Genomic DNA, 20,623 nt, shown 5'->3' on the forward strand with positions numbered 1-20,623 from the left:
TTTTATTGGTTTTTTGCTAAACTCATAAATCTCCTCCTCATCTGGGTATTGTACAAAGAGATACAGTTGGCAGAGCAGGATCAAAGCCATAGGTAAAGTTTACACCAACATGGAAGTCATGGGATTGACAATTACCCATAAACCTTCATGACAAGGTTATTGGTTTTTCCCTTGCAATAAAAAATTGCCACTTAAGCAATTTACTGTGCATATAAAATTTGAAATATTTTTATTTTGTTGTTTTTGTTTTGCTAATCTTTGTCACAAAAGAACCCCAACCCAACAGTTAATGTGGTTTTAGTGAGATAATACTGATGCTTTGGACAGGCCTTACCTCTGATATAAACATCCCAATTTTCAAATTTGCTTTAGTAAAGGTCCAGAAATTTGTTGGAGACAAGGAAATGCTATTTCCTGTTTGAATTTATAACATTTTATCAAAGTCCATTTCCTTTTTGGTTGAAGTCTCTTCACTTACTCTCCACACACACAGAGCATGACATTTTCTTCAGAAGCTCACCAATTTGTAGTTGACTTACAAATTAGCTAATCAGCTTATCACCTGGGGTGCCAAAGAATAGTGATCACAGGAGGGAGCTCACACAGGGATCCCTTTTAATTATGGCAGTAGGGTTCCAGTTCTGGTGCATCTGCTGATGCCCACTATGGCAGTATGTCCAAGAGAGACAGATGGACCCTGAAAGTGTAAGCCAGACATCTTCCTGTGGCTAGAAATATCTACCATATCTGGTTGTTCACTACTACCCCTAAGAGAAACATTTCTAGAGCTTTCGAGTCATAGCAGAGTACATCAGGTCTTTGTCCATTTCAGTGCACCAAAGAAGTGATCTATGCTCATCACTTCGACTTTGCAGAGACAGACGGAATGTGCCCTGAGGGTCTCAGCTGTGGTAGCTGATACGGTGATAATGAGCAGCTAGGGACAGTAACTTCTCAAATATACCAGCAAAAATCTAACATGTTTTCAGGCTGCTTAGTGCTCTATAGATTATAATCAACATTTTACAATCAATATGGAAAGCAGTAAGCAACCAGAAATCACAAAACCAGCTCGATCTTTGATATGCTAGAAAAGTTTTCTTAAATAGAATGCAGTAGTTCTAATATGAAAGAGAGGTGTTTTAATAGTGCCAATTTACTTATTAACATACAAAGTAATTACAGAACTTTAAGTTCTAAAAGACGTTCCCAATTTATATACACAGAATACTATGTTAAAAGATATAGACTATGTATGGTAGTCTAAACTGGTACAAAATACACATGTGCATGCATACATGGGTGTATGTGCACACACTTTTAAGAGGCAGTATTGGAGATTTTTTAAACTGTTCTGACTATAGCAGTATGTAATTGTATAGGATAAATTCAGTAACACTGCATAAATCCATGCAGTTGATAAATCCTTGGGCCCTCCATGAAAATATGAAAAATGGTGAAAGGCCAAGGAGCCTCATTAAGTGTAACAGTATGTGCAATAACACATGAATTCATATAAGCAGATGAAGCCTTTTGCTTATATGTTAGTGATAAATGTGAAATATATAGGATGGTAGGGTAGCATTTCTGCATGGATTGGCCATTGATTATTCTGCATGCATTGTTTCTGTGGATGCATGCATTATTTCAGATTCTTTCATGTTGTCTTACCCTCATCCCTTCAAATCGCGACAAGGCTCTTAGAGGTCTCAAAGCTCTTAGTGTCCTAAGGGACTTAATCGCACCAAGTTCTGAGTAGCCCAAGGCATTAGCTGTTAAGCTAACCAAAGAGACCTACACAAAAACAGAAAGGCAATATTGCTCATTCATCTTTATATCCTTCCGATACATGTGGTGGGAATGATGTGGGCCCTGAACTTCTCAAGAAGATTCAAGGCTGGACCTCTTTCTCCAGGAAACCCTCTATAATGCAGAAAGATCTTTATGTCAGACAAAATAGAATAAAAGTATATTCTAAATACCTGTTGATGAAATCATGTTGGTAGAATGGTATAAAAGTGCCTTCTAAATTCACATAAACCAGTCAACACTTGGTGGGATTTAAAGAAAAATGAAGTCACATGCAAAAACAAAACACCCAAAAGCTTGGGTGAATTGGAATGGACAATTTAGGTCAGGACTTCCCATGATATCTTCAGAACTTGATGAGAATGTAAATGCTCTCAAAAACCACATCCAGACCTTGCTTTTGGTCAAATGTAACTTTCTAGTGTCCAGAAAATCTTATTCAACAGCCATAGATACCAGTGCTGTTCAGATTTAACCAGACTAATCAAGACTGAGAACCAACTGTTTGTTAGACAATGGTAGAAGCTTCATTTTTAGGCATATCCACACTTCATTACATTCCCTGTGACTCCTTTAACCACTTCATCAATTCTGTCTTGCAAAACGCTGGTCTGGTCTGCAGGCAGATGAGTAAATAAACTAGAATAGCTGTAAAATAAATAATACAATTATCTTTCATCAATAATCCTTGGAAATGTATTTCTAATAGCCATTGGGAAGGAGGGCCCTAATAAATTAAAAATAAAACAAATCACCTTCTATGTCTGTCCATTTAATGCCTTTCCCTTCCATCCTTCCTATTCTCTCAATTCCTACATCTCGAAATTGTTCTTTTTGGTTTTTTATCTCAATCCCCTGACTACAGATTAAAAAGAATGCTTCAGATTTTTTTTTTAATTTCACCAGGGTAAGGTTGACATAGAAAACTAACAAAGCTACTTACAAGGGTCAGCGAGTAGTACTGACAGAAGTAACTAAAACACAGATTATCAAATAAGAATTAAGTATTTGTTGATAAATGGAAGCTCTACTGCTCATGGCAATTTACACATCTGATGATTGAGCCAATATATGTTTCACAAAGGTACAGACTCAATCATAAAATACTAGATGTGCATATAGTCATGTCTTACCATAGGATTTGCAATGCTGGTCTGGATTTACCACTTATAGTGTTTTCCAAGCTCTGTGTAGTAAAAACCTCATTACCTATCACTGTAGTTTTAGGGAGTTATTTAGCAATTTCTACAGAATTCTGCTGCTTTTCGTAATGTGCAAATAGGTGGTTTAAGACATATTCTTAGCTTGCATTCCATAGGAATTACACCTGTGGAACTGAGAGATGCCTTTTAGCACAGACAAGGGTAACTCAGACTATTGGGGATGGAAGGGAAATGAATATTTTCTATATGGTTAAAGATCTGTAGTCTTCCATTTATGCTACCCAGTACTGTACATACTTTGTTGAGCATGTAGACTTGAAATTAGAATGCACTTCTCACTAGGTCTCCTTCAGACAATGTGTATCTGCTCCTTGGTAGTGCAACCTTTGGAAAATCATGTGGGAACCCATTCCAAGGGGACTCATCTATGGTTCTCTGAAGTGTCTCTTTGAGGTTACCCCCATGATACAGTGAAAAATGTGAGAGTACTGAATAGTACCATGGAACTGACAATTCCTAGCAGTATTTTCCTTTCATATTGCACATATTCCTTTCATATTATTGAGTGACAGGACACTTGAATCAGACCTTAAAATGTCTCATACTAATCTCTTCATCAACTTGAGCTACTGTATCTTTAAAGACACTAAACTTGGAATTAATTACTTTAAATAAGGCAAAATTCATTACACCCACAGGAAAATTTCAGTGGTTAATTGCCTAACTAATGAAACTACAGTAATTGATTAGAATATTAGAAACAGTTTAAGAAATTGCTTCCATACCTAACAAAAACTGAAGGGGATGAGCAGCATCCCTTATATACCACCAAAAAAAAAAAAAAAAAAAAAAGCAAAAAGCATCATTTCCAGAAAGCATTACAACTTCATAAAACTAGAGAATTTCAACAAAATACCTCTAGAGAAATAAGTATGTCCAAATATTTTTTCCTTTCTGAACCAAATTATAAACCATACCACCACAACAGTTAAAATAGAGTTTTCATTAAATAGAATAGATATCTTATCCTGAAAACATAATATTCTGATTTTTAGAGCCTGTCATACAGCACATGAAAATGAATACATACATCAACAATCAGGAAGTCCAGCCAGCACCACGCATTGGTGAAATAGGTTTGAAAGCCATAAGCCACCCATTTTAAAAGCATTTCCAGAATGAAGATATAGGTGAAAACTTTGTCAGCATATTCCAGCATGGTCTTGATAGTTTTACGTTGCTCTATGTAGATATCTTCAAATGCCTGTGAAAAAGATTTTTGAAGATATAATTAAATGTCTTCACAATTTGCAGTGTGGTATAGAATGGTCAGGAAAAAATTTGCATTGAAAATATATACTTGATGATAAGGCATGTATCTTTCCCTCAAGTATAACTTTGGCTTTCAGTTAACACTTTTCATAAAGTTGGGTCCAAACAATATTCAGCTATCAGCTGAGCTGAACAGAGATACACAAAACTTACTGTAAGACCACTCTTCAAACTTCATTTTAATTTGTTTCCATGGGTAGTGTTTGTGTGGCTAGGTTTTGGTAGTGGGGGGAGATAGAGGGATGGCTTCTGTGGGAAGCTTCTAGAAGCCAATGCCAGCTGGCTCCAGGACAGACCCAACACTGCCCAAGGCCAAGCAAATCAGGTATAATAGTAATGCCTCTATGACAACATATTTAAGAAGGAAAAAAAAAAATATTGCACAGGTGGAATTGCAGGCAGAGTGGAGTGAGAATATGTGGGAGGAACCGCCCTGCAGACATTAAGGCCAGTGGAGAAGGAGGGGGAGGAGGTGCTCCAGGCACTGGAGCTGAGATGGCCCTGCAGCCCTTGGTGAAGACCATGGTGAAGCAGCTGTGCCCCTGCAGCCCATGGAGATCCACAAGGACACAGAGATCCACCTGCAGCCCAAGGAGGAGCCCACGCTGGAGCAGGAGCATGCCCGAGAACAGGCTGTGAATCTTGGGAAACCCATGCTGGAGCAGGCTCCTGGCAGGGACCTGCAGACCATGGAGCAGGTGTCCAAGTATGACTTGTAGGACCAGTAGGACCCCCATGGGGGGGGTCCACACTGGATCAGGCTGTGCCTGAAGGACTATACCCCATGGAAGAGTGACCCACATCACAGCAGTTTGTGGAGAACTGTTCCCTGTGGGATGGACTCACACTGGAGGAGTTCACAGAGAACTGTCTCCCATGGAAGACACCCCAGGCTGGAGCAGGGGAAGGACTCCTCTCCCTGAGCAGTGGCAGAAACAACCACTGATGAACTGACCATAACTCCCATTCCTTGTCTCCCTGTGCTCCTGGGGGAGGATGTAGAGCTGGGAAAGAGGGAGGGATGGGGTGAAGGTGTTTTTAAGATTTATTTTACTTTTCATTATCCTGCTCTGATTTTGTTAACAATAAATTCAGTTAATACCCCTAGGCTGAGTCTGTTTTGCCCACCACAGTATTTGGTGGGTGATCTCTCCCGGGCCTTATCTCAACCCATGGACCCTCCATTATATTTTCCTCTCTCCTGTCCACCTGTGGAGCGGAGTTACAGACCACCTTTGGTGGGTACCTGTCATCCAGGCAGGGTCATACACTGAATCACTACATATAGCAAGGGCTTATTGACATAAGGACCTCCTTTGTGGGAGTTACAAATTTATATTAAAATTATATGAGGGATTTAAAAATCACTCTGTGATACAGTTTTTTTGGGGAATAATTGAAACCAAACTATGCATGCTAACCTACAAAGCAATTCTAAATAGAGAGAACTGTCTTGTCAAAAGAAAATGTATCCATTGACAGTGAATCACTGTGCATTGAGCCAACTGTAGCAAGAATATTATATTTTTCCCCTGTTATGAGGAACTCATTACTTCAATATCTACACAATGCACCTGATTTAACACCAATCTGTAAAATACCTCATGGAATTGTGTTGGCAACTTACATCTGAGTTTGACAATTCAAGTTGCTGCTGGTAAGTTCCTAGCTCAGCTGTGTTTTTATTTAAATGTGTATCAAAAAAAAAGCGCTATTATCATCAATATGAAGACATGTGAACACCAGTCTGATAAAACTAATTTCTTATTTCCATTAACACTACATTTTGAACTTGCCAAGCAATTTGTTTCACAGCCCACAAGCAAACTCTTACATGTCCTACAATATATGCCAAATACTTGCGGGTATATGTTTTTATTAGAACATTTATAAATTGGGTATCAAATTCTAATTTTTTACCTGTAGCTATGTGATTAACTGTAATTTTAAATGCTTGCTGCTTAAAATCACAATAGTCACAATAGTTCCACACTTAATTTACCAGAGCACCGCTGCTGAGAAGAATCATGAAGACTATGAAGGTCTCAAACCAGTTGTGTTCAACAATCTTATAGCAGGTTTTCCTAAGATTCCACCAGACTTTCCCCTTTCCTTCTTCTACACTGACTTGACAGCATTTGAATCTCCGTACACACCCTAAATGTAAAGTGATAACAAATTTTGAGATGTCAGAATAAAGTAAGTGTTTATTAGGAATCACAATGAATGGTAGTCATTTGACTTATTTCAGTCCTACTGCAATAGATCCTTGTAACTCCTCATTTTTGTTTCAATATTCAAAGTTAAAGCTTTGTATCTTTCATAATACCCTCCAAAGAGAGAGAACACACAAGAACAGTAAATCTATGGCAGTAACTCTGAAGGAGTTACTAATACAAACAGATATTACGACTATAATCACAAAACTTCTTTTGATTTTGAATAAAATGAGAATCCTGCCCAAGTGAACACAATTAGGTCTATTTATCTTGCATATGGGTTTTTTTTGCCTACCTTCTGTAAAACAAGCTTCTGGCTCCAGAACTTCTTCAGGTTCTGCTTCTGGCTGTTCACCTTCTGGAGGTAGTCCAATATCAACTGTGCTGCCTTCTGATGAACTGGATGCATTCAATTTCTGTGAACAAAACCCCACATAATTATCTTTTTCCAGTTTTATTATTTTGAATAGAAGTTAATGTTGGAAATGTATATCAAAATATTTTGAATGTATTGAGTGCTCTGATATTGAAAGAACTTCTTATTTACAATCTATAGTGCCAAATTGCTCTACTACAGGTGAGGTCACAAGATTAGAAACTACATAATATGCGTTTTCCATATTGAAAATACTTTGATATTTTCATACAAGGAATTGCTGAAATTACTAGACTACTATTCTGAGCCACACATAAGAATTTTGAAGTGAAATTTCAGTAAGCTAAGAATGAGTGCTTTCCACATTTGTACTGTTTAATTATTCCAATCATGTGGCTGCATTTTAGATCACACTTCAAATAGCATGTGTTAATACAAATAAATTTCCAACATCATGACCAAACCAACAGCAAGCTGCACAGATGTATTTTCATGTCTCAAGTAAATATTATTTTAGCAAGTCTGTAAAAATCTAAATCTAAAAAGTTTGACTATAATTTTTTCATTATTATCGACATGAAAACACATGTTATGAGTTGTATAGGATAATTTAATTATCTTTATTTCTGAAAGAGCAGCACATTACCTTAGGAGCAGTAGCTGATATTTTGCATACTCACTTGCCAATGCATTTTCTGGATTTATTGTGCATTTTGAAACTACTTATTACTTTGGTACAGTACACATAGATGTCCAATTATTGTAAAAGGCCAAAAATATTTTGAAATACTGAAGTGAAAACAAATACTTTTAAAGCAATACTGTAAATAAAATAATACTGCACCAATAAATCATACCAATAATATAATCCAAACCTTAAAAATTATTCTTTCACCCTGTCATATGATGTTGGCAACAGACAAATATGAGTACTATAATAAGTAAAAGTAGTTTGATTACAGCATTCTATGACTCGTCTAATGTTATCACTATATGGAGTATAACATCAGTAAAATGGCTGCATTGATAAGTAGCTAATCTTATAAAGGGAATGATGTAAGCAGATTTAGAATAGAGTCTATAGGGAATCAATATTAGACAGAGATGGTCTATGGTAACATCAGAGATACATATTTTTGCTGACACTTAAATCTGAAGTTAGAGGCATTATTCCTTCAAAATATTTCTGAGTAGCTTCAAATTCTATACAGTTTTTTGTAAAGGAAATGTAAACAGTATTAATCTGTGGATACAGAAAGTAACTTGAAACTTTAATGGAATTTTACATAGCAACAAATATTCAAAAGATTCATTCCTTTCTCCCCCACTCTGACTCAATTGAATCACACTGACAATACATTGTGTTGCGATTTTGACATAAGCGTAACTTTGATTTTTGTGTACCATGGTTCACTATAGAGCACATTTCAGAGGAAGGCCGAGCAAATGGAAACATGTACTGGAAGGTGTATTATGCACCTAGTTTCAGTGACACCTACACACCCATTTCATCTATGGTTTTTTTTAAATCCCAGCTTAGACATTCATGTCTCATATTTCTGCATGAGTTTTAACATCTATTGAGGTCAGGTCCAATGTACAAAGAGATGGATGCATGCTTTTCTGCAGATTATTATCGACCAATTTCCCATTGCAATATGTTTGAATTATAGATAATGCATGGCAGTTTGGTCATTGTGGAATACTGCCTCTAAAATGGAGAAACTGGAAAGTATGGGATAAATACTGTAGTCCTCAAGTAAGGACCACAGCATTTAAACATCAGTTGAAGTCAATCATCAGTTTGAGGAAAGGCCAGAAATACCATAAATGCAAGGTACATTCCAAAAAAATTATATACGATGTTAAAAATTACCATTTATCAATACAATACAGTAAATAATTTTTAAAATGAGAAGTGACTGTTTTTATTACATGGTGTTTTCTTAAAATGTTGCTTGCATCATTCCAATCTGGAGAGCATTTCTAGCAGAATGCTGTAGTAGTAGCAGAGCAAACAAAAATTATGAACTGGCTGAACCATAAGTTTGAAAGACCTACTGTCCATTCTCTAACAGGAAAATGAAGAGTTCAGTGACTCGGATATTATGCAGTTAGTTTAATAAGCACAGTGGGTAATGAATTCCTATTACTGAAATTGTTTAAGACTAACAGTTAACTCAACATGGAAGATTAGAGATAGCCACTATAAGGAGAGATCAAAAATATCAGATAGGAAGGTAGAAAATTATCAATAGAACTGTCAATTATCAGGAACATCAAAAAGACAACTTTATTTATGTGGGGCATTGTGTATGGTGAGATGTATCTTTCAAGTCTCTTCTCACTAAAACTCTGGTATGCTTCATTTACAGAGCTGTAACAATAATCACAGGAGTTAAACCAAACAGAAAAATCCTAAATTGAATGAACAGCAGCTGATACTTGAAATGCAACAATAAATGCCTTGTCCCACTGAGAACTCAGTTACTCTTCTGTTGACTTAAGGGTATTTCCTTAGCATGCTGCTCTATTATACCCAAATTTAGCCCCAACCTGATCAGTAGGTAAAGAAAAACATTATAAAAATTATTCAATAAATTCAGTCTGTAATAATTCAGCATCATTTGGGAAAGGAAAAAAAAATAGAAATTTTCAACAGTATAATTTATTTTGTCATTTTTCTTTGTAATTTTTAACATTGAATTTATTGTATGTCATTATGTACAAAATTTATAAAATTTAGTATGCATTAGAAACATCTAGGAAGGTTTTATGATACAACATCTCAAGATTTTATCAACTCAATTTCAGTATGCTAGGAAAACTTTTCAGTAACATTCACATATGTCCACAGCAAACTTACGCGCTGGTATAAAGCACCTGACCCAGGGACTTTGTACTGATTTCTGGGTATGCAACACAACATCACCTGGGAATGGGCCATGTTATTGCTGTTATGTTTTGTCCATGCCTTAATACATAGGAAGACTTTTTCTAGCACTTACTGTGACTTGCCAGTGTTCATGCATATGGAATCCAACTGGATAGCTAGACTACCCCTAACTGCAGACCCTGATGTGTTAGGTATATAGCATATATCCCAGTTCTTTACCTGAACATATCTGAAAGTTACCTTTGTACCTGGTAAATTGCTCTCTGCTTACCAGCATTACAAAAACTGGATTTAGGCAATGGCTATTTACTTGACTTGTATATAGCTTTTTAAAAAAATGAACCTATAGAAACAAGATAATCACCAAACCCAAGCATTAGTTTTGATCTAATAGTAAGTCCCTTTTAAGCTTTTTGTTATACCATGATTCTAGATTTCAAAAGTATTCAGTCATGCAGATTACAAGAGATTTATCCAGATCAAGCACTAGACACTCTTTGAGAGTTATGAAGATAGAAATTTTCTGAATAGTATGCTAAGAAAATTATTCTCAGAGAAAACTGTTTTTCAAAACCTTAGAATGTACATACTCCACCTCCTTTTCAAAGTAAACAGTAAGGGGACAAAAGTAGTTACATGTTTCTAGAGCAGCAGTATACTGATTATCATAAAGATTGAAATAACTTTTACATCACGTGTACCAACAGCCTTGCCAGTCATGCTTTAGTCAGCAATATAGTACAGTATGAGATACAGATTTTAGTTTAGCTTTCAAGATAGGAAAGCAGCTTGCCTATCAGAGAAGCATTGCAAAAAGCAGCAGCCAAGTTTAGGTCAGGAAGTTTTTGACATAATTACTTTCTGAACCTTGACAACATCTCATAGATTCATACAATTCTGCTTCACTTACAGCCAAACCTTTTACCTTCTAACATTTCTTTCTTGGTTTGTTCCAAAGATGATCTGAGAGTAGCTGGACAGCTCTTAGCTTAACATTTTTAACAAAGCCTGAAATTTCATGATTGGCCAGGATGCCACTTATAGCTGTTGAAATAATTTAAGGGACAGAAGGAGCAAAGAGCAGGACAGACATAAGTGGGAAGATGGCGCCAAGAGAAACCACCATTTTGATTTTGCTTTCAGTTTCCTTTCCTCTCAAATACCTGTGAAAATGCTAAATAATGGAAATTATACTGGTTTTATTTTCTCAGTAGTGTGTATGTCAGTATGAAATGTTCTGTGATATAAATGGCAATATTATATCCAAAGTATCCAGTCTTTTTCAGTACAGCTATATCACCTATAAAATCTTTGAAGTGGTAGATATCACTGTGATTCCACTGGTGTAATTAAGTGGAATCTGAATGTCTCTCTTTCTAATGCCTATAGAGTTAAGCAGAATAACTCTATCAGTACAAAAAAACGGAACACCGTAAATCAAAACAAAATAATTTTGTGATGATTATTGGTTGCAAATACTGCAAAAACCACTATCTCTAAGTTATAGTCCACTCTGTACTTTATTGGTATTCATAATTCCTTTGATCTACTTATTCATGAGAACTTCATAAATGAAAATATTTGCAAAGAAGTTGTATGAAAGCAAAAGGATTTTAAGTAGCAGTGGAGATATGCGCCAGTGGGAAAAAAGCTCTCCCACCAGCAGCTACTTAAAAAGGCTCTTTAATTTATACAAGCAATACTGAAAGGATATTTCTGCAACTAAGGGACTGCTGTTTGAAAATATTAATTAAGCGAACTTCAGTTAACCCTAACATTAACAACTTATTATCATCCATAGTGAATCACATTATGCCAATACAATGGGACCATTGACAAGAAAAAGGCTAAATTCTTCAGAGTATCAAAGGATTTAAAATAATGAATATTTTAAAATCAGAATACATTTTATCAGATAACTTATTCTTACCAAATATAAGAGGAAAAGCTCTGAAGCAAGTATATTTTAACTCCACTGATTTACCAAACTGAAAGCAGCAACTCTGGTGTTGTAAATATTATGGCAATGTTTAATAGGTGAGATGTAGATCATACTGAAGCTGGTGAACTTCCGGACCTTTTGATCCAAACTCAGTAGCTCATTTACTAGAATGTTGAATTGTATTTATTTCTGATGAGATGAGAATAAGTTTCTCAAGGCAGACAATTTTAGATGCTTGGGGAGGTAATTATTTTTGAGCATAAATTAAAGAGTTATAGTAAGATTGAATTGGGCCACATCTTGCTATTAGTTTTCTCTTTGCACCTGTACACCTAAGTGTGAGCGTAAGTAAGAGCAGAACTGATCTCCAAATGTTTGACCAGCCAAATAAGAGTTTTGTATTAATTCTTTTAACCAAATTATGGTCACATGCTTTGACTGCAGAAATTAAATTAATTTCATGCTTAATGGTGCTTCAAGTACTGCATATTAATCGCCAAAATAACGAAATGCTTATACAAGTACTAAAGAAAAGCACTTCTAAGAAAAAAGGATGTGAAAAATAAAATCATGACTATGATGAGTTTACAGGTTACCTCCATTAGAAGTTAAAACACAATAGTATGAAAGTTTTCTAAAACAGCTATCAGCTTTTCATTATCAACACAATTTACAGATGGACATAGATATATATATAAAAATATATAAGCTTCTGATGAGAAACATGGCGTATGTGTTACGTATTCTGTCTTCCCTCAAAACAAAAGAAAACCCCTCAAGAACAGAATCCTGACAACTATATCAAGACTGGGAAAGGTACATAGCATGCACTGCAAAATACTACTGAAATATCACGGAAAGTATCGGAACCACAGAAATCTTGGGGCTGCTGCTCTTGCCTGACCATGCTGTGATGCGAGTCCCGTGGCTCAGCAGGGAGCAGCTGTGCATGTTGGTACTTATTGCAATGAATGGGACAGGATCATAGCTGAAGAGCATGCAGGCCAGTCAATATCCGCTAAAAGGTGATTAAATATATAGAGAGAGAGATGTATAACTTGCTTAGGTAACCTGTGTAAAACTGGTGACACGATGCTCTGCCTCGCTAAAAGGCACCAGAGCTGCCCGCTTGACTGATCCAGCTTGGTTCTACTCCTGTGAGAAGTAAGAACGGTAGGAAATGAAGTTCAGGACACAGCACCTCTGCTTTTTTGCGCTGAATATTGCTTTACGTAAAATATACATTATTAATGTGTCTGCAACAGCATTAGGAGATCCCATTTTTTTCAAAGCATTGCAAAATATTTTGTCATTCGTATATCTTGGTGTTATTATTAGCCTATAAGTTACACTTAGCATAAATTAATTATTACCCAGTATTATGATTATTTTAACTAATTATTATACATACATGTACAACAAAATTTTCCATATAAACCATCCCCACAGTACTTAAGAACCTAAAATGGAAAAAATATCTTTATAGTTTCTACACTAAATAGCAGTAATGCAGCTCAGATCCACAGACCTTTATTTATAGGCCAATGGACTCAGCAGAGTGGTTCCACAATTACTAATGGCCTATTTCCATGATAAAGTTTTATTTAGTATTAGTTCTCTAATTCCCTTATTATACTGTATTCACCCACTGACATTCTTATGGGCATGAAGTTTTTATAATTAAATTTATTTTAGGCTTCAGTAATTTTCTAGAAAATTCCTTGTTAATTCACACCTACTAAGCATGTACAACATTATACGTATTGTTTCTACAAAGGCATAATCTAGTTACCATTTCTGTCAAACTACTGGAATATACATGTTTTATAATAAAGAATTCACCAAACAATAATATGCTTTATTAAAACTTGCTAATAAATAAAAACAATTTTGTTGAAATTCAGCTTATTGCCCTATACAACAGTGAATACATGTACTTGGTTGTAGACACAGAAGCAAGCAGAAGCACACAGATACACACTCATTAGCATCTGGCTATCTTGTGCAGTGTCCTCACAGTACCTGGATGCCTCAGCTGCCTTTCATCTGCATATCTGCTAACAGAACACAGTTTGAGGGCAGTTTCTAACTTCAATTTTTTCATTTGTGGTGTAAGCAATGGAATGACTGGCAGATCAACTCGGCAACAGCAGTGTCATATAAAAAGGAAAACATGAGAGGCCAGAAATCCATGGCACATTATGGCATGACAAAAAAGAGAAAGCCTTGTAAAAAAGCCATTTGTAGTCAATTTTTTAATTTAAAAAATGCCTTATTTTCCTATGGATCATTTTCATTACAAGAATGAAATAATAAGCCAACACTCCTCTATATCAAAACCTGTGGTGGTTAAGAGTATCTAGTGAAGAGTAGGAACTAGGATTAAGATTTTGTGCTTTTTGTGTCACGCTTATGTGACTCAAATCCACTTGAAATTTAGGTACTTTAATAAGAAATATGATCACAATCTTTACTTACTGCTGTGTCTCTCTTGAAAATCCCTGAAACTGATAAACATTCCCTTCAATTTTTCACCTTCAACTTCTGCATTAGTAAGAAATTTTGGCCTTGAATACACTCAGCAGAGTTTCAGACTTGGCCAATCAAAACTGCTTGGCACTAGCTCATCCCTGACTTAATATGTATTTCTTTGTCTTATCACCTGTTCAGTTTGCAGTTCCTGAAGCACAACAGCATTAAGTGCCTCCAAGAATGCAATGAAGACACTGTTTTCTTTTAAATATGGTATGTGGAGTAGAAAGCTTTTCTTTTATGGTGGAAGCTTAATGACTGGAGGTCATGTCTCAAATATGGGACAATCCGCTTTAAAGTTTTTCCTATAGGAAGTCAGTATTTTTGTCACCTTGTAGAATAACCTAATTAGGGTCATTCCATGGGAAGAAAACAAAGATCTGGCTAATGAAAACGGTCATAAGTCACATCATCCTGTTATACCATGAAGTAAGAGATGCACCATTGTCATACTCAGCCCTGCTAACCACCAACACAGAGGTTTGTATGAAGTTCATCCTCCACCTCTCCTAGTGACATAGTGCTCTTGTGCAGTAAAAACCATAACAACTGAAGGTTAAACTACAACTCATTTCTTCCACACCCAAGTACTGGTTTTGAAGAGTAAGATAAATGTTAATACAATCAATCTGAAACAAGGAAATATTTTCATAAGAATAATAAAGACGTTTGTGATAAGAAACAAGAAAATATGACTAAATGTGTGATGCAGTTTGTACAAAAAAGGATTGCAGGTAGAAAATTACTAGAATCTTTCCCATATTTATACCCTCAGATTCAAGTAAGAGAAAATTACTAATGAAAGCCTTTATGTTAGTTTATGTCTACCCCACAGCATGCAATACTGTTCAAAAATACCCATGCTAATGCTGAATGAACTAGCATTAATATTAAGCATTGCACAGACTTACTCCACTTGGGTTGATGTGTCTCCACCACTTTCAGTTGTGCAGGACAAAGCAGTGGGTTAATAATACACATACAATAATAATGCCTTGGTATCCACTATCACTCTCAGTGCTAGCTTGGATTTATCCACTTGGTACCACATAGTGCCAGAAAGAGGTACATTTTATTAGTCACAGTAGGTAACAGATTCAAATATCTTACAGCTTTGAAAATAACAATGAGTAGTCAAATGAAAGGATCTTATACTGGGATATTAAGCTTTGTAACTTTTTTACAATAAGGCCATTACTTCACTTCTTCAGTGGTTCTGCTGCCGTCAGATGGATTATTAGTGATTTATATGAAATTGTTTAGTGATGCTAGTCCAATATTCAAATGTACCTATCTATAAAATATATGGATGCATTTTCGCTATATAAAAAAGGTTAAATACATCAGAATGAACCATTAAAAAAACAGATAAAAGAGTAAACTGCTCTAATGAAATACGCATGGAGAAATTTGCACCAGCCATAGACACTTTGTATGACTTCTGGTATCCAGGGCTATTAAACTGGTTCCTTTGCTTGCTAAGGATTTAACTAAATAAAATAGAAGAAAATATTAATTTTCTAAAAAATTTTCTTATGCATCTTGATTATTACTGTAAATGCAATATTGTATCACCATCTTTCAAAACTTACAACCTTACATCAATTTACCTTAAATAACATTACGAGTTTGTACATGCTGTTGTAAAGGAATTAAAGAAAGATTTGAGTTCAACACTAGTAACCTCAGAAAAAAAAAAGCAAAGCATCAGAGTATTTTAAAAGTAGGAATAGGTTTACCTCTTTGCTTTCTTCCAGGTCTGATTCACTGCTGAACTCCTCTGTGTTTAAATTTTCAAAATCTGATTCTCCGACAGCAATGGGCACTGTCACGGTGAGACTTGGGTTGTTTATGAATGACATGTAATCACTTTCATCAACAACATATTTTTCCACACTGCTGCCTATGCCACTGGTAGTTCCATTCCCATCTTTGAGATAGGCAAGGTTTTTACCTATGTCTACTATTGTATGGTTGGAAATACAGCTGTCTTTTTTATTGTTTAGGTCTTCAAGAGGTTTGATTTCATCTAAAACTTTCTGTTTTCTAACAAAGGCTTTTTGAATGAATTCACGCACTTTTCTCTTCACATAATCTATGCCTTTCTGAATCCTTGCCACAGCAATCTGGAGATTGTTCATTTCATTATCATCATCTGTAGCAGCAAGGTTGTCTGAACTAAATGAGCTCAGCAGCAAGGCCAAAAAGAGGTTGAGTACCTAAAAGACAGTAAGGAAAAAATTACTCTTATTTTTAAGTCATAAAAGCAATGTCATTATGAGTTTTTCAATATGAGATAATTTTCATTTCACAGCTAGCACTTTATTTCAACACACCTCCCTGCTATTCTTTTCAGTTCATAATCCCTGTCCCTCACACTTTATTATCTCGCCAAAAACAGTTTTAGCTGGTTTAACGTGACTAATAAAGGTGAAAATCTGAGCTGTTCCTTGACTGTCTCCTCCACAATGGCAGTAGTGCAGATCTTCTCCTCAAAATGGAGAACAGCATAACGAGGTGGAGTACAACATAATGTAATTTATGCAAGCTACATCCGCTGTAGTGTTCATAGGCCAGGGGAAGGTAGGCAAATTCTAGTTTTCTACAGTTCAACAGACCGTAGTTCTAGTACCTCTAATTCAGAATATGGTAAAATTTTGTATTTGGCAAGTATATATGAGTCTATCTTGGTTTTGGGCAGGAACACTAGCTAAGAGATAAAGAGTCCACAAATGTGATACACCTCAATTTCAAGAAACTATTTAACCTCAGTTTCAAGAAACTATTTCAGACTTTCTTGCATGCCATTTTATAGACATAAAAGAGAAATTTGGATTGCATGCAATTCTGACAGACCATGTGCAAAACTGATTAAAAATCTTTAAATTAAAAATCAGTTAAATTATATTTGTCACTTCTGCCTGTTCAAACTTGCAGAATATTTTATAAGATATGCCACAGGACTCACATTAGTCTGGTGAGACTTGGTAGTGATGACTGTGGATAAGCATATTTATAAAATTTGTGGATCATACCAAAAAGAGAAGGGATGCCAGCACTCAAGGAGGAAGAACTACATAAACATGGTTTATGGCAAATTGGTGAAATGATTCAAAATCAATATGGTATTTAATTCTGAAGTACTGTTGTAGAAAGGATTGTTAAGAAAAATGAAAAGTATATATACAGAGGGTGTGAAAACTGGCAAGGCGGAAGCACTGCAGAAAGGGGCACAGAGGCTGCATCAGGAAAGCAATGCTGGTACAGAAATTTAATGTGTCATTTGGGGGTGTACTACAAGAATGCTGAATGTTAGAAATGGAAGTATCATTATTCCACATTATTCAATACTTGTGTCTTTATTTAAAATGTTGCTTGGGAGGAATTCAGAGGCCAATAGCAAAAGGGATACGCCGTTTACAAATCATCACCTATGAGAAAAAATTGAAGAGCTAGGCTTGTTTTGTTTCACAAAGAAAGAGTGAAAGTGGAAACAGTAAACTCTTCAGTATTATAAATGTTGTCACAAAGACCAACAGTTTTCCATCAATATTGAGACAATTTAGTTTACTGGGATGTAAAAGGCAATTTAAATTAGATTTTTTTTAAAAGGCACTCTTAACTGTAAGCATAATTCAGCACTGATCATATTAAAGAGGTTATAAACCTACTGAGATTTAAAAGAAAAAGTAGACAAACATTTTTCATAAATGATCAAGGTGTATTTGAACCTGGTTTACAGAGAGCACAAGTGAACTACATGATTTCCTGAAGTCCTTCTCCAGTCTTCATCTTGGATTTCTAAATAATGAAAAACAGAAAATATGTCCTAAAAGTTTTAAAAATCCCCACTGATCACATACCACTAGGTTTCCAATCACCATGACCATCATGAAGACTGTAAGGCACATGGTTTGGCCAGCAACCTCCATGCAGTCCCACATCGTTTCTATCCATTCTCCACACAGCACTCGGAATACAATCAGGAAAGAGTGGAAAAAGTCGTGCATGTGCCAGCGAGGAAGTTCACAGTCACTGGAGATCTTGCAGACACATTCCTTGTAGCTTTTGCCAAACAGCTGCATCCCAACCACAGCGAAAATGAACACAATGATGGCCAGCACCAGGGTCAGATTCCCCAGAGCTCCCACTGAGTTGCCAATAATCTTAATCAGCATATTTAGAGTTGGCCAAGATTTTGCCAATTTGAAAACTCGAAGCTGCAAAACAGAAGAATGGTATATGGTTCTTCATTATGCTAATTGTAATGAAATAACTGCTATACATTCCATATTTCAGTTACCCTGTGTCTACATCACGTCTCTTGTAACCTTGAGAAGTGTTAGTTACAAAATTTGTTTCCAGTTCTTTGTACAACACTACACATCAGCAGTGTTAAGTCCTGATTCAAGTGATAAGAAATCAAAAATACTGTCTCTATGCTCATTCCAATTGAATTGCAATTATCACAAAGACTCCAATTCAGACTTTGACTCTTTTGGTATCTTTAAGTATTTACAAAGAAGTTGTACTTGTTAAACAAGTTGGACAAAACAGTCTTTCTCCTGTAGTTAGCTATAAGAAAATATTAATAAAAATAAATTAGCACATATGAAATGTGATCATTTAACAGGACAATAAGTGTATAGTCACTTCCAGATCCTTTCATCTTAACTGGCAGTGAGCTGGAGGAAACGGTTTTCCTAAAAAGAGAAACAAGCTAGAGTTGTTAATGACAGACATACAAGTGACTTGAAGGAATCTTTAACAATGTGTTTTCTGTCTTTTAAAAGAAATGTAATGTGTCTTACAAAGTTTGTCATATGACATTGAGAAAAACAAAGGAAAGTATTATATTAGTAAGTACAACTTGAAACAGACAAAAATTATTGGAAAGATACAGCAAGTGTTCAGACAATTGAAAGAGCAGAAGACTAAAATGAATATAAAACTAAATATTATTTAATGTGATGATTTTATGTTTTATAAATGAAACACATAAATGCCAAGTTAAAACCAGACCCTGCTACTGAGAGAGAAGTCAATCCAGACAGATTTTAGACTTTAGGCACAGTACAGTATAATGCTATGCAGAGAACCAGAAAACAGACTTACTTAAAAACCCTTATTTTTTAGAGGGGATTTATTTAACTTGAAATTAAAGTAAAATATATTTTTTTAAAATTTAAGGCAAAAGTTGAGCTTGATGACTAGGAACTCTGGCTTCACGTCTCTCAATGTGTAGGTCTTTTCAGAAGAGGATTTGGACATTGACTTGCATGCTAGCCTAGTCTGCAGCAAGACCAAGGTTTTTCAAGTTCCTGTTCATGAAAGAGATATCTAATAACAGACAGAGACACTGTAATGACTTCTGAACAGAAAAGCTGTTGGACAGCAGATAGACCCTTGCAGAGGATGGTATGGAGAAGGCTGGTAGGGATGAAAAGCCCCTGGACAATGAAAAATTCTAACACTACTCTCATTTAAAACTAACCATGAAAGCCAGTTGCTAATGGAAGTCTATAAGCTAAAATTGTCAATAAACTTTTATTAACTAACCCATTATTTACCAAGCAATTCACTCATCTTCAGTCACAGGTAGTGAGGGCCCTGTGGCTCTTGCTTTTTTTGACTCCATCATCTAGGAAGAAGACTCTAAGAGATACTTCTATTATAAAAGTTAATCCTTCAAGCACACTTTCAGCAAGAATAGAATTGATGTTGACAACACATCTTGGAGGAGAAATAGACATTACTACGGTAATATGCAAAACAAACTTGACATAATATATACATGCCATCTAGTAAGTATGCAATTTAGCATTTTGTAAGTTCTGAAAAGATCTTCTATCTTAGCCAAATACATAATTTGCAAATGAAAAATGCACAAAATATATATGTACAAATACAAAAATGTAATGTAGAAACATATTTTAAATAGTATATTTACCAATCGGAATGATCGAAGGACAGATAATCCTTCAACATTTGCAAGGCCAAGTTCCATTAAACTAAGACTCACAATAAAACCATCAAAAATATTCCAGCCCTCTTGGAAATAATAATAAGGATCCATGGCAATTATCTTGAGAAACATTTCTGCTGTGAAAATTCCAGTAAACACCTGCAAGGAAAATAAAGTTTCTTACTCCAGTTTAGGAAGAAAATATCTAAAAAGTAAAACTAATAGTATCGATATTTGCTAAGTTATATTTTCAGCAAGAAACTAATGATAAATCTGAATAGCTTCTCTATATTTCCATATGATGGGGTTAGGGATAAAATTCATATTTGAAGCTTACATATGCATCACAATGTTTGGGTTCCAAAGAAAAAGGTAAATGGGAAAATGTG

General features: G+C 35.5%; 1 protein-coding gene across 8 annotated transcripts in view; it reads right to left on the reverse strand.

Annotated features, from left to right (window-relative positions):
- Window positions 1-20,623, reverse strand: part of LOC309574964 (sodium channel protein type 2 subunit alpha) — a gene marked incomplete at both ends in the record, with an annotated part of 53,320 nt that overhangs the window by 8,390 nt on the left and 24,307 nt on the right. For all 8 annotated transcript variants that reach the window (XM_082285008.1, XM_082285006.1, XM_082285004.1 and 5 more), the window contains 7 exons: window positions 1,672-1,794; window positions 4,063-4,236; window positions 6,307-6,461; window positions 6,819-6,939; window positions 16,009-16,488; window positions 18,133-18,489; window positions 20,220-20,393. In XM_082285008.1, coding sequence (XP_082141134.1) covers window positions 1,672-1,794; window positions 4,063-4,236; window positions 6,307-6,461; window positions 6,819-6,939; window positions 16,009-16,488; window positions 18,133-18,489; window positions 20,220-20,393 — 1,584 coding nt within the window. The remainder of the gene's footprint in view (window positions 1-1,671; window positions 1,795-4,062; window positions 4,237-6,306; window positions 6,462-6,818; window positions 6,940-16,008; window positions 16,489-18,132; window positions 18,490-20,219; window positions 20,394-20,623) is intronic.

This window comes from Coloeus monedula (genome assembly GCF_965178545.1).
Source record: "Coloeus monedula genome assembly, chromosome: 7".
In the NCBI taxonomy this organism is placed as follows: Eukaryota; Metazoa; Chordata; class Aves; order Passeriformes; family Corvidae; genus Coloeus; species Coloeus monedula.